This window comes from Nicotiana attenuata, unplaced genomic scaffold (genome assembly GCF_001879085.1).
Source record: "Nicotiana attenuata strain UT unplaced genomic scaffold, NIATTr2, whole genome shotgun sequence".
In the NCBI taxonomy this organism is placed as follows: domain Eukaryota; kingdom Viridiplantae; phylum Streptophyta; class Magnoliopsida; order Solanales; family Solanaceae; genus Nicotiana; species Nicotiana attenuata.
Window position 1 is genome coordinate 5,010 of NW_017672802.1, and position 12,673 is coordinate 17,682.

A 12,673-nucleotide genomic window follows, 5' to 3' on the forward strand; every position below is an offset into this window, starting at 1 on the left:
GGAATATAGGCAAGACTACCCATGCTGGCTGACTTCCTGCTCAATGCATCTGCCACCACATTGGCTCTCCCCGGGTGGTACAATATAGTAACATCATAATCCTTCAATAGCTCCAACCACCTCCGCTGCCTCAAGTTCAACTCTTTCTGCTTGAACAAATATTACAGACTCTTGTGATCCGTGTACACCTCGCACGTCACACCATACAAGTAATGCCTCCAAATCTTCAAGGCATGAACTATGGCTGCCAACTCTAGATCATGGACTGGGTAATTCTTCTCGTGAATCTTCAACTGCCTCGAAGCATAAGCTATGACCTTGCCATCCTGCATCAATACTGCGCCAAGCCCAACACGAGAAGCATCACAATAAACTGTATAAGGCCCTGAACCTGTGGGCAAAACCAATATCGTTGCCGTAGTCAGAGCTGTCTTGAGCTTCTGAAATCTCTCCTCGCACTCGTCTGACCACCTGAATTGGGCACCCTTCTGGGTCAAAACTACCCCGAACACCTCTGAAAACACTCCCGAGCCCTCGGGGCTCCTAACCAATCACACACACTAACTCTATAGCATCCTACGAACTTGCTCGAGCGATCAGATCGCTAAAATAACATCAAAATAAAAGAATCAAACCCCAAAACTCATAATTTTCCATTTCAAAGTTCATAAGCCTTAACTTTAGATATTTAGGTCCAAAACACGTCAAACGACATCCGATTTCGACCAAATTTCACAGGAAGCGTTTAACGCATATTTAAGACCTGTACCGGGTGTCGGAACCAAAATACGAGCCCGATACCTATATTTTCTAACTCATTTTCATTTCCATTTTTCCTTTATAATTTCAGAAAACAATTTAACAGAAAAATTCTTTTACCGGGGTTCTGGACCTCGGATTTCGACTCCGGGCACATGTCCGAGTCCCATATTTTTCTACGGACCTCCCGGGACCGTCACATCACCGGTCCGGTTCCGTTTACCAAAATTGTTGACCAAAGTCAACTATATCAATATTAATATCATAATTCTTCAAATTTTTCACAGAATTCATATATTTTAACATATAAATTTTCTGGTTTCGCGCCCGGACTGCGCACGCAAATCGAGGCAACCAAAAGTGAGGTTTCCAAGGCCTCGAAAGCGCGGAGAAAGGGAGAAATACAGTAATGACCCTTTGGGTCGTCACATTTTAATAATATATAGATATAGATTAAGGAACGAGCTAATTTATGGCATTTTGGAAAACGTAGCACTTGGTAGATTCACATAAAATTGGAATCATTACATTACACTTTATGCAAGCTTATATAACACTTAGACTTTACATGGTATCACTTTGTTCTTGTATTTACTCTCTTTTGTAAGTACATAGTTGATCTTTCAAGCGTATTTTGTACTCTCCGTTTCTGTCACACCTCCTTTTTTCTACATCCCGTTTCTACACCCCGTAAGGGTATAAGGGAGTTGTTTCTGTCACACCTCCTTTTTTCTACACCCCGTAAGGGTATAAGGGAGTTTTTCCAATTAAAGGACAATCGAAACGAAATTTATTATTAAAAAAATTAGAGTCGTCAATCCGAATCGAGGAAAGGGTTGACTCTGTATTACAGTACGCGAATCAGAAATTTGAGTAAGGAATTCTGTTAACCCAGGAGAAGGTGTTAGGTATTTGCGATCGCTCAACTGTTATAATTGGCATAATTATTTGATTTTAAGAACATTTTGAACCTATGTGCATTTTAACTTTTAATCACATCTATTCATTTTTTTAAAGAAGATTTTAACGTCGTCTAAAATATGTCTTTGGATCACGTCACATGAAATGTACCCGTAATTCGAAACATATTTTATTCAACGTTATAAGGATTTGGATTTGGGTCAAATGAAATGCACACTTGAATTTAGGAAAATAATATTATTAAAGTACACGCCTAAAGCAACTATGCGTTGTTAGAAATTTGCTAAATGGCGCGTCTCGAATTCTACGGTTTATTTAAAAATTAATTAAAATGAGAGCCACGCAATTATTATTTTTTATTCGGTACGGCGCACCTCCAATTATAATCTTAAAGGAGAACTATATTTGGATGGGCCGTAAACTATTTATGCGACTTAACACGGCTCACCTCATTCTAAAGAAAAATAATTATTTTTTTTAACAAGACTTCTAGTCGCCTGAAGGTTGCTTAATGGACTTGATGAAATAAAAAAGAAGGTACTATTTTACTTTTAAAGAAAATTCAAGCCCAAATGATGGGCCCAGCCTGACGAGTCGCGTGCAAAGAGAGTTCTCCGTGATACACATATCGATTCCCCTCAAAAAAATGAAAGCAGATTGCGAATTTTGGGGTTCGAAGTGGGCTTAGCTAGTAATTCTTAAGGTCACTTGCACTAGACCAACTAATGAGGCTGGTAACTTAAGCCTAAGTGGGCTTATGGTCCAAAGTCCACACAAAAACAGCCTGGATCACAAGCTAGGCATCCATATGCATACAAAGAGGACAATGGGCTCGTTTGAAGCCCAAATGAACAAGTGCTACAGTACAGCACTGCCCCTTGTTTTACAGTTGTCTTTACTTTTGCTGACTAGTCCTTTTTTACTTTGGCCTTTCAGATTGTTGAATATGGGAATGCTATCAATGAAGGATTTATCGGGTTAGATATTGGACCACTCACTGTCAGTGAGTTTAGCAAAGAGCTAGATGAAGCAAAAACTATCATTTGGAATGGACCAATGGGAGCGTTCGAGATTGCCAAATTTGCTCGTGGAACAGAGGTATAAATGAAGATCTTGTTTAAGTTTCACCGTAAGTTGTGTGCAGCAGGATAATTTTTCTGGTGTAGTTTGAAGATGTCATAGATAGTTTAGTTTTGTTGGTTGAGATGATGTTTTCCATCTAAAATATTTTTGGCATATATTATCCAGGAAATTGCAAAAAAGTTGGCAAAAGTAGAAGCAATAACAATCATAAAAAATTGGGGCTTGACGAGAAGATGACCCACGTTTCAACGAGCTCCGCAAATTGCTTCAGTTTTGGCGTTTCAGATATCCTCGCTATCTAGTGCAATTCCTGGAGGTTTCTTAAAATAAACCCCTGCAATAAAATCATTTGTCTAATTTTTAGTTGGCGGGCCTTTATTTCCCCTTTCCCTCTCATTTCTTTTTCCCAACCCCCTTTCCCTCTCATTCTACTAAACTCTACATATCTAACCAAACCTTAACTCCCTCTCTTTTTCAATCAAAGTTTTGGGGTTCTCAGAATTCCCCCCATCATGACATTCGTCACCACACAAAAGCTTGATGAAGAAAGGTTTGCAAAACTTTGGAGCGAGAAGCTGAATATTCTCTCTTCTTTCACAGATCCAAATTTCTCTTTTGTTCTGTTTTTGATTCCTACTCATCTCAAGTCAGCCAATGGTTGGTTCTGGTAATTTACTCACTAATTTTTTTTGTTAGTATTATGTTTAATTTGCAGTTTTTATCCGATTTTTGTGTGTGCGTGTGTGTGACGACCCGACCCGTCGTCAGGTGAGTTACCGTCCCGTTTTTCCCGTTAAATGCTCATTCATATTTCAATATGTGTATTTGGTGAATTTGAATCAATTCGGATCGAGTTTGGTAGGAAATGAGACAATTAGTCTTTTTAATAAAGGATTAGTTTGAAAAAGTCAACCGGACGTTGACTTGTGAGTTAGAGGGCTCGAAATTGAATTTCGGTGGTTTGGTTAGCTTCGGGGGATGGTTTGTGACTTAGGAGTGCGATCGGAATTGAATTCGGAGGTCCGGTGTAGAAATAGGCTTGAATTGGCGAAGGTTGAATTTTGGCGAATTCCGGTTGTTAGGCGAGATTTTGATCCGAGGGTTGGAATGGAATTCCGAGAGTTGCAGTAGCTTCGTTAGATGATTTTGGATATGTCCACAAATTTTCAGGTCATTCGGACGTCGTTTGGTCAGTTTTTTGATTGAATGAGAATTTTGAAAGTTTTAGTTTAACTTAGGCTTGAATCCGTCGTGATTTGATGATTTTTTTATTGATGGACGTGTTTTGATGATTGGAACAACTTCGTATGATGTTTTGGAGTAGGTTGGTATATTTGGTCGAGGTCCCGGGGGCCTCGGGGTGATTCCGAGTGGTTAAACGGACCATTTTTGGTTATGGAACATAGCAGATTTTCTGCTGGAGTGTTGCAGGTACGTTGGTCATCGCGTTCGCGTAGGGAGCAACGCGAACGCGTAGAGGAAAATTGGAGCCCTGGAATTTTTGCCTTCGCTTTCGCGAAGTGGAGGCCGCGTTCGCGAAGCTTTGGCATTTTAGCCATCGCGTTCGCGGGAGGATGAGTCGTGATCGCGTAGAAGGGCCTGGGAGCCCAGACTATTAAGGCATCGCGTTCGCGTAGAAGAAGGGGTGCTGGGCATCGCGTTCGCGTAGGTAGTGTCGCGTTCGCGTAGAGCATTTTGGGTTTTCGGAAGATTGGCCTTCGCGTTCGCGTGAGGGAGGCTGCGAACGCGATGAAGGAAAGTCAGGCCTGGACAGAATGTTTTAAGGACATTTCCCCAGCGACCCAACTCATTTCTTCCTCCATTTTAAGCATCTTGGGGCATTTGGACGGGAAGTAAGAAGGTTTCGACTAAGAATTGATTGGAGGTAAGTTTTATGAGTTAAATACATGTTTTTATCGAAATATTATCCATGGAATTCATGAAAACATAGTAAAATTCTAGGAAATTAGGGCTTGGAGCAAAAACTTTAAATTTAGGATTTGAGGGGCCATTTGTGGTCCGAATTGGGAGTTCTTGGTATGTACGGACTCGTGGCGAGACGAGGATTCCGGAAATGTGAATTTCAGAATTTTTCGGGACGTGGGCCCGGGGCTCGGGTTTTGCCAATATCGTGTTTTTGAGTATTTTTTCGAATTCTTTCGATTGGGTTACGTCCCATTAGCACATTATAATGTATTCCTTATGGTTTTCAGCAGATTCGACGCGCGAAGAGGTTAATTCAAGAGGAAAAGGCATAGCGGACTAATCCCGTGGCCGGTTTGAGGTGAGTAATAGATGTAGATGATGATCTGAGGGTTTGAAACCCCGGTATATCACACTGTGACGCTATATTGAGGCGAGACACGTACTCTACAGCGAGTGCGGGGTCGATTGTGATCGAGGACTGTGGCCTAGTCCGACCGAGCGATGTTGTACTATATCATGGGCTAGAAATTAGCCGGTAAACCTCCTACTTGGATGGTTATGGACATAATTGGGGCTGTATGCCGACTATTTGAATCCCGTAGGGATTGTTATCATTGTTCCCATAACCTATAGCATGTTTCATGATATTAGTCCTGAATTGAATATTGTATCAAAATGGCTAATAAATTCTAAGGTTTTAAACACCTAATTATAATTCAGATAATTGAAACTAAAAATGGTAAGTATGATTGTGCATTCATGACTATGCATGGATCGGGCTGCACGCCGCAGCGGGTGTGATATTGATATTGTGCTTGGGCTGTAGGAGCCCCTCCGGAGTCTGAACCCCCCACAGTGAGCGCCGGGTACCCATGGATCGGGCTACGCGCCGTAGCGGTCATGTGCATTGCATTCATGCATTGATATATATATATCTGTTGTATCTGTCTCTACTTGTTATTACACTGTGAAGTGTGTAGGAGTACTGGTTTTAGCTTCACATTGTTGTATATTGGGAATTCCTACTTTCAAGTCATTATACATGTCTATTACCACTGAGTTGGAAGTACTCATTTTACTCCCTGCACCATGTGTGCAGATCCAGGTACTTCGGGAGCTAGCTGAGCTTTCTGCTGACTTCAGAGTTTCATTCGGAGTTGTCGAGGTAGCTGCCTGACGTCCGTAGAACCCGACTTCTCCCCTATCCTTTGTTATTTGTCTTTCCGCATATTTCAGACTATGTAATATTACAGTTTTATTATACTATACTATTAGAGGCTCTAGACTCATGACCCTTAGGTCTTTGGGAGGTTTCTCAGTATTATTGGGATATTTGGCTTGTATATTTTATCAGCTAAAACTTATAAATTCACTACTGTTAAAGATATTTAAATTAAATTGGTTTTGAGCTTCATGCTCGGATTGAGAATGTAAATGGTCGGGCTTGCCTAGCAATTGGTTGGGCGCCATCATGACCGGGTTTGGGGTCGTGACAAGTTGGTATCAGAGCCTAGGTTACTAGGCCTTATGAGTCATGAGCCGGTTAGTAGAGTCTCGCGGATCGGTACGGAGACGTCTGTATTTATCCTCGAGAGGCAGCAGAACTTTTAGGAAGTACTTCATATTCTTGAACTCTTATCGTGCGGCTTTGTTGTTTCAAGAACTAAATTGTTGTATTCTGTTCTCTCGCAGATGGCGAGAACTCGTGCTACCGGACGTGGTGGACGACCACCTTTGCCACCTGTTAGAGGCCGTGGACGCGGCCGTGGTCGTGGTAGAGGTAGGGCAGCAAGGGCAGTACCAGTTGACCCACCAGTTGCCCCTATTCAGGACCAGCCTCCAGCTGTTGATGCTCCAGCAGCACCTGTTCAGGCACCGGCAGTGCCTAATGTGATTCCTGGTCTTCAGGAGGCTTTAGCTCAGATCTTATCTGTCTGCACTGGTCTGGCTCAAGTAGTTTCAGCCTCTACTGCCGCAGCTACTTCTCAGATCGGGGGTGATCATTAGACTCCCGCAGCTCGCACACCCGAGCCAGTCGTACAGGGATTACAGACACCGGAGGCAGCCCCAGCTCAGCCAGTTGCACCGGTTGCCCCAGTTGCGCCAGTCGCACCAGCTCCAGGGTATATTGTTTCGGTGATGCCAGACGACGAGCAGCGTCGACTTGAGAGGTTTGATAGACTCCAGCCTCCGAAATTCAGCGGTACTGAGGGCGAAGATGCCCAGGAATTTTTGGACAAGTGTCAGCGGATGCTTCGCACTGCAGGGATATTAGAGTCTAGTGGGGTGTCTTTTATCACCTTTCAGTTCTCAGGGCCAGCATTTACATGGTGGGAGGAGTTTGAGAGGCGTAGGTCTGCAAGAGCAGTACCCCTTACTTGGCAGCAGTTCTCCACTCTCTTTTTGGAGAAATATGTGTTGCAGTCTCGCAGAGAGGAGCTGCGCCGACAGTTTGAGTGGTTGATCCAGGGAGATATGACAGTGACCCAGTACGAGTTGAAGTATACGCAGTTGGCTAGACATGCTACATGGATGATCCCGACAGATCGAGAGAGGATCAGGAGGTTTGTGGATGGCCTCAACCATCCGATTCGTATTTTGATGGCTAGAGAGAGGATGGCAGCAACTTCTTTTGAGGAGGTAGTTGATATGGCTCGTCAGATTGAGACAGATCGTCGCCGGGAGCGTGATGAGAGAGAGGCTAAGAGGCCTCGAGGTTCAGGTAGCTACAGCGATGCTCCATTTAGGGGCCAGTTTCAGCAGAGCAGAGGTCGTTCTTTCAGGCCTCCTCAGACAGGTCGCCCAGAGTACAGTGGGGCTTCTTTCGGCCGTGGCCGTCAGGGATATCAGCAGGGCCAGCCTTCACTCAGTGCCCTTCCAGCTCAGAGTTCTACTCCTGCCTCTTCAGCCCAGGGTTCATCTGCAGCGAGGGGTTCTCGTCAGTTCTCTTCTCCAGCACCGGGCAGATGTTATGAGTGTGGTGAGTTTGGCCACCTGAGGAGACAGTGTCCCCGGTTTCATCATAGTCGGTCTCAGCAGAGGGATCAACCCTCCTCTTCTACTCCATCTATTTCAGCACCATCCCTGTCAGGTAGGGGTGGGGGTCAGTCAGCTAGGGGTCGCCCTAGGGGTGGAGAACAATCTAGTGGTGGTCAGGTACGGTTCTATGCACTTCCAGACAGGAGAGACGCTGTTGCATCCGACGCGGTTATCACAGGTATTATCTCAGTTTGCCACAGGGATGCTTCTGTTTTGTTTGATCCCGGGTCTACATACTCCTATGTGTCTTCATATTTTGCTCATCATTTGGGTACGACCCGTGGTTTTCTTGCCTTGCATGTGCATGTATCTACCCCGGTGGGTGATACTGTTATTGTGGATCACGTATATCGATCCTGTCTTGTTACTATTGGGGGTCTGGAGACCCGAGCTGATTTGCTGTTGTTGGGTATGGTAGACTTTGATGTGATTCTGGGTATGGATTGGCTATCTCCGTACCATGCTATTCTGGACTGTCATGCCAAGACAGTTACATTGGCCATTCCGGGTATTCCGAGGATTGAGTGGCAAGGTTCGACGGATTATGTTCCCAGCAGGGTGATTTATTTCTTAAAGGCCCAACGGATGGTTGGGAAAGGATTTTTATCATATTTAGCATTTGTGAGAGATGTTGGAGCTGAGACTCCTAATATTGATTCTGTTCCAGTTGTGCGGGATTTTCCAGATGTGTTTCCAGCAGACCTGCTGGGCATGCCGCCGGACAGGGATACTGATTTTGGTATTGATCTGGTGCCGGGCACTCAGCCCATCTCTATTCCTCCTTATCGTATGCACCTGCTGAGTTAAAAGAATTGAAGGAGCAACTTCAGGAACTCCTAGATAAGAGGTTCATTCGCCCGAGTGTGTCACCGTGGGGTGCACCGGTCTTGTTTGTTAAGAAGAAAGATGGCTCAATGAGGATGTGTATTGATTACAGGCAGCTGAACAAGGTGACAGTAAAGAATAAGTATCCTCTACCGCGCATTGATGATTTGTTTGATCAGCTCCAGGAAGCAAGGGTATTCTCGAAGATTGATCTTCGTTCAGGCTATCACCAGCTGAAGATTAGGGATTCTGATATTATGAAGACAGCTTTCAGGACAAGATATGGGCATTATGAATTTCTGGTTATGTCTTTTGGGCTAACTAATGCTCCAGCCGCATTCATGCATTTGATGAACAGTGTGTTCCAGCCGTATCTGGATTCCTTTGTCATTGTGTTTATTGATGACATTCTGGTGTACTCGCGTAGCCAGGAGGAGCATGCTCAGCATTTGAGAATTGTATTGCAGAGATTGAGGGAAGAGAAGCTTTATGCAAAATTTTCCAAGTGTGAGTTCTGGCTTGGATCTGTGGCTTTTCTGGGACACGTGGTGTCTAGTGAGGGTATTCAAGTTGACCCAAGGAAGATAGAGGCGGTGCAGAGTTGGCCTAGACCGTCTTCAGCTACAGAGATCTGGAGTTTTCTAGGCTTGGCAGGGTATTATCGCCGGTTTGTCCAGGGATTTTCATCTATTGCTTCGTCCTTGACCAAGTTGACGCAGAAGGGTGAACCGTTCGTATGGTCGGATGAGTGCGAGGAGAGCTTTCAGAAGCTCAAGGCAGCGTTGACCACAGCTCCAGTGTTAGTATTGCCATCAGAATCAGGTTCCTACACCGTGTATTGTGATGCTTCGAGAGTTGGGATTGGTTGTGTGTTGACGCAGGAGGATAAAGTTATTGCATATGCTTCTCGACAGTTGAAGTCTCATGAGAAGAACTACCCTGTTCATGATTTAGAGTTGGCTGCCATAGTTCATGCCTTGAAGATTTGGAGGTACTACTTGTATGGAGTATCCTGTGAGGTATATACTGATCATCGCAGTCTTCAGCACTTGTTCAAACAGAAGGATCTAAATTTGAGGCAGCGGAGGTGGCTTGAATTGCTCAAGGATTATGACATCACTATTTTATATCATCCGGGGAAGGCCAATGTAGTGGCCGATGCTTTGAGCCGAAAGGCGGTTAGTATGGGCAGCTTGGCATATATTCCAACTGGGGAGAGACCCTTTGCAGTTGATGTTCAGGCGTTGGCCAATCAGATGGTGAGACTGGATATTTCAGAGCCGAGCCGGGTGTTGGCTTGTGTTATTTCTCGGTCTTCCTTATATGACCGCATTCGTGAGCGCCAGTATGATGATCCACATTTGCTTGTCCTTAAGGACAGAGTCCAGCATGATGATGCCAGGGATGTGACTATCGATAGTGACGGTGTGTTGAGGATGCAGGGCCGAATTTGCGTGCCCAATGTGGACGGGCTTCGGGAGCTGATATTGGAGGAGGCCCATAGCTCGCGGTATTCTATTCATCCAGGTGCCGCGAAGATGTATCAAGATTTGAGGCAGCATTACTGGTGGAGAAGAATGAAGAAGGATATTGTGAGTCATGTAGCTCGATGTCTCAACTGTCAGCAGGTCAAATATGAGCATTAGAGGCCTGGTGGTGTGCTTCAGCACATGGATATTCCCGAGAGGAAATGGGAGAGGATTACTATGGACTTCGTGAGTGGTCTCCCTCGGACAGCACAGAAGTTTGATTCAGTTTGGGTTATTGTGGATAGGCTGACCAAGTCCGCGCACTTCATTCCTGTATGTACTACATATTCTTCGGAGCGGCTAGCGGAAATTTTTATTCGAGATATTGTGCGGTTGCATGGGGTCCCAGTTTCTATTATATCAGATAGAGGTACTCAGTTTACTTCTCAGTTCTGGAGGACTTTTCAGCGAGAGTTGGGTTCACAGGTAGAGTTGAGCACAACATTTCATCCTCAGACGGACGGACAGTCCGAGCGTACCATTCAGATATTGGAGGATATGTTGCGTGCCTGTGTTATTGACTTTGAAGGTTCTTGGGCTGATTACTTGCCTCTTGCGGAGTTTGCGTACAACAACAGTTACCAATCCAGCATTCAGATGGCGCCATATGAGGTTTTATATTGGAGACGGTGTAGATCTCCGGTTGGTTGGTTTGAGCCCGGCGAGGCTAAGCTATTGGGGACAGAATTGGTCCAGGATGCCTTAGATAAGGTGAAGGTGATTCAGGAGAGACTTCGCACAGCTCAGTCGCGCCAGAAGAGTTATGCGGACCGGAAGGTCCGAGATGTATCTTATTCGGTAGGCGAGAAGGTTTTGCTGAAGGTTTCGCCTATGAAGGGCGTCATGTGATTTGGAAAGAAAGGGAAGCTGAGTCCAAGGTTCATTGGTCCTTTTGAGGTACTCAGGAGGATTGGAGAGGTGGCCTATATGCTTGCTTTTCCACCCAGCCTATCGGGAGTTCATCCAGTATTTCATGTGTCTATGCTCCGGAAATATGTTGGGGACCCATCTCATGTGTTGGACTTCAGTACAGTTCAGTTAGATGATGACTTGACTTATGATGTAGAGCCTGTAGCTATTTTGGGTCGACAGGTTAGGAGATTGAGGTCTAAAGATATAGCTTCGGTGAAGGTGCAGTGGAGAGGTCGGCCCGTGGAGGAGGCTACTTGGGAGACCGAGCGGGAGATGCAGAGCAGATATCCTCACTTGTTTGAGACTCCAGGTATGTCTCTTGACCCGCTCGAGGACGAGCATTTGTTTTAGTTGGGGAGAATGTGACGACCCGACCCGTCGTCACGTGAGTTACCGCCCCGTTTTCCCCGTTAAATGCTCATTCATATTTCAATATGTGTATTTGGTGAATTTGAGTCAATTCGGATCGAGTTTGGTAAGAAATGAGACAATTAGTCTCTTTAATAAAGGATTAGTTTGAAAAAGTCAACCGGACGTTGACTTGTGAGTTAGAGGGCTCGGAATTGAATTCCGGTGGTTTGGTTAGCTTCGGGGGATGATTTGTGACTTAGGAGTGCGATCAGAATTGAATTCGGAGGTCCGGTGTAGAAATAGGCTTGAATTGGCGAAGGTTGAATTTTGGCGAATTCCGGTTGTTAGGCGAGATTTTGATTCGAGTGTCAGAATGGAATTCCGAGAGTTGCAGTAGCTTCGTTAGGTGATTTTGGATATGTCCGCAAATTTTCAGGTCATTCGGACGTCGTTTGGTCGGTTTTTGGATTGAATGAGAATTTTGAAAGTTTTAGTTTAACTTAGGCTTGAATCCGTCGTAATTTGATATTTTTGTATTGATGGACGTGTTTTGATGATTGGAATAAGTTCGTATGATGTTTTGGAGTAGGTTGGTATGTTTGGTCGAGGTCCCGGGGGCCTCGGGGTGATTCCGAGTGGTTAAACAGACCATTTTTGGTTATGGAACATAGCAGATTTTCTACTGGAGTGTTGCAGGTACGTTGGTCATCGCGTTCGCGTAGGGAGCAACGCGAACGCGTAGAGGAAAATTGGAGCCCTGGAATTTTTGCCTTCGCATTCGCGAAGTGGAGGCCGCGTTCGCGATGCATATGACGCGTTCGCGTAGAAGGAGGGGTGCTGGGCATCGCGTTCGCGTAGGTAGTGTCGCGTTCGCGTAGAGCATTTTGGGTTTTCGGAAGATTGGCCTTCACGTTCGCGTGAGGGAGGTCGCGAACGCGATGAAGGAAAGTCAGGCCTGGACAGAATGTTTTAAGGACATTTCCCCAGCGACCCAACTCATTTCTTCCTCCATTTTTAAGCATCTTGGGAGCATTTGGACGGGAAGTAAGAAGGTTTCGACTAAGAATTGATTGGAGGTAAGTTTTATGAGTTAAATACATGTTTTTATCGAAATATTATCTATGGAATTCATGAAAACATAGCAAAATTCTAGGAAATTAGGGCTTGGAGCAAAAACTTTAAATTTAGGATTTGAGGGGCCATTTGTGGTCCGAATTGGGAGTTCTTGGTATGTACGGACTCGTGGCGAGACGAGGATTCCGGAAATGTGAATTTCAGAATTTTTCGGGACGTGGGCCCGGGGTCTCGGGTTTTGCCGATATCGTGTT

At 44.9% G+C, this 12,673-nt stretch overlaps 1 protein-coding gene and 1 pseudogene across 2 annotated transcripts; both read left to right on the forward strand.

Annotated features, from left to right (window-relative positions):
* The first annotated feature begins 2,601 nt into the window (after nucleotides 1–2,601).
* Nucleotides 2,602–7,076, forward strand: LOC109214562. 2 transcript variants are annotated; one of them, XM_019378495.1, is made up of 4 exons: nucleotides 2,602–2,778; nucleotides 2,929–3,430; nucleotides 5,789–5,854; nucleotides 6,382–7,076. In XM_019378495.1, exon 4 carries the CDS (start codon nucleotides 6,382–6,384, stop codon nucleotides 6,694–6,696), a length of 315 nt encoding a protein of 104 aa, XP_019234040.1. In that variant the 5' UTR covers nucleotides 2,602–2,778; nucleotides 2,929–3,430; nucleotides 5,789–5,854; the 3' UTR covers nucleotides 6,697–7,076. The 2 variants fall into 2 exon arrangements, with proteins under 2 accessions (XP_019234040.1, XP_019234041.1); XM_019378496.1 differs by lacking the exons at nucleotides 2,602–2,778; nucleotides 2,929–3,430 and adding an exon at nucleotides 5,006–5,047.
* The window catches only part of LOC109214559, a 22,208-nt pseudogene continuing 16,363 nt past the window's right edge, over nucleotides 6,829–12,673 (forward strand).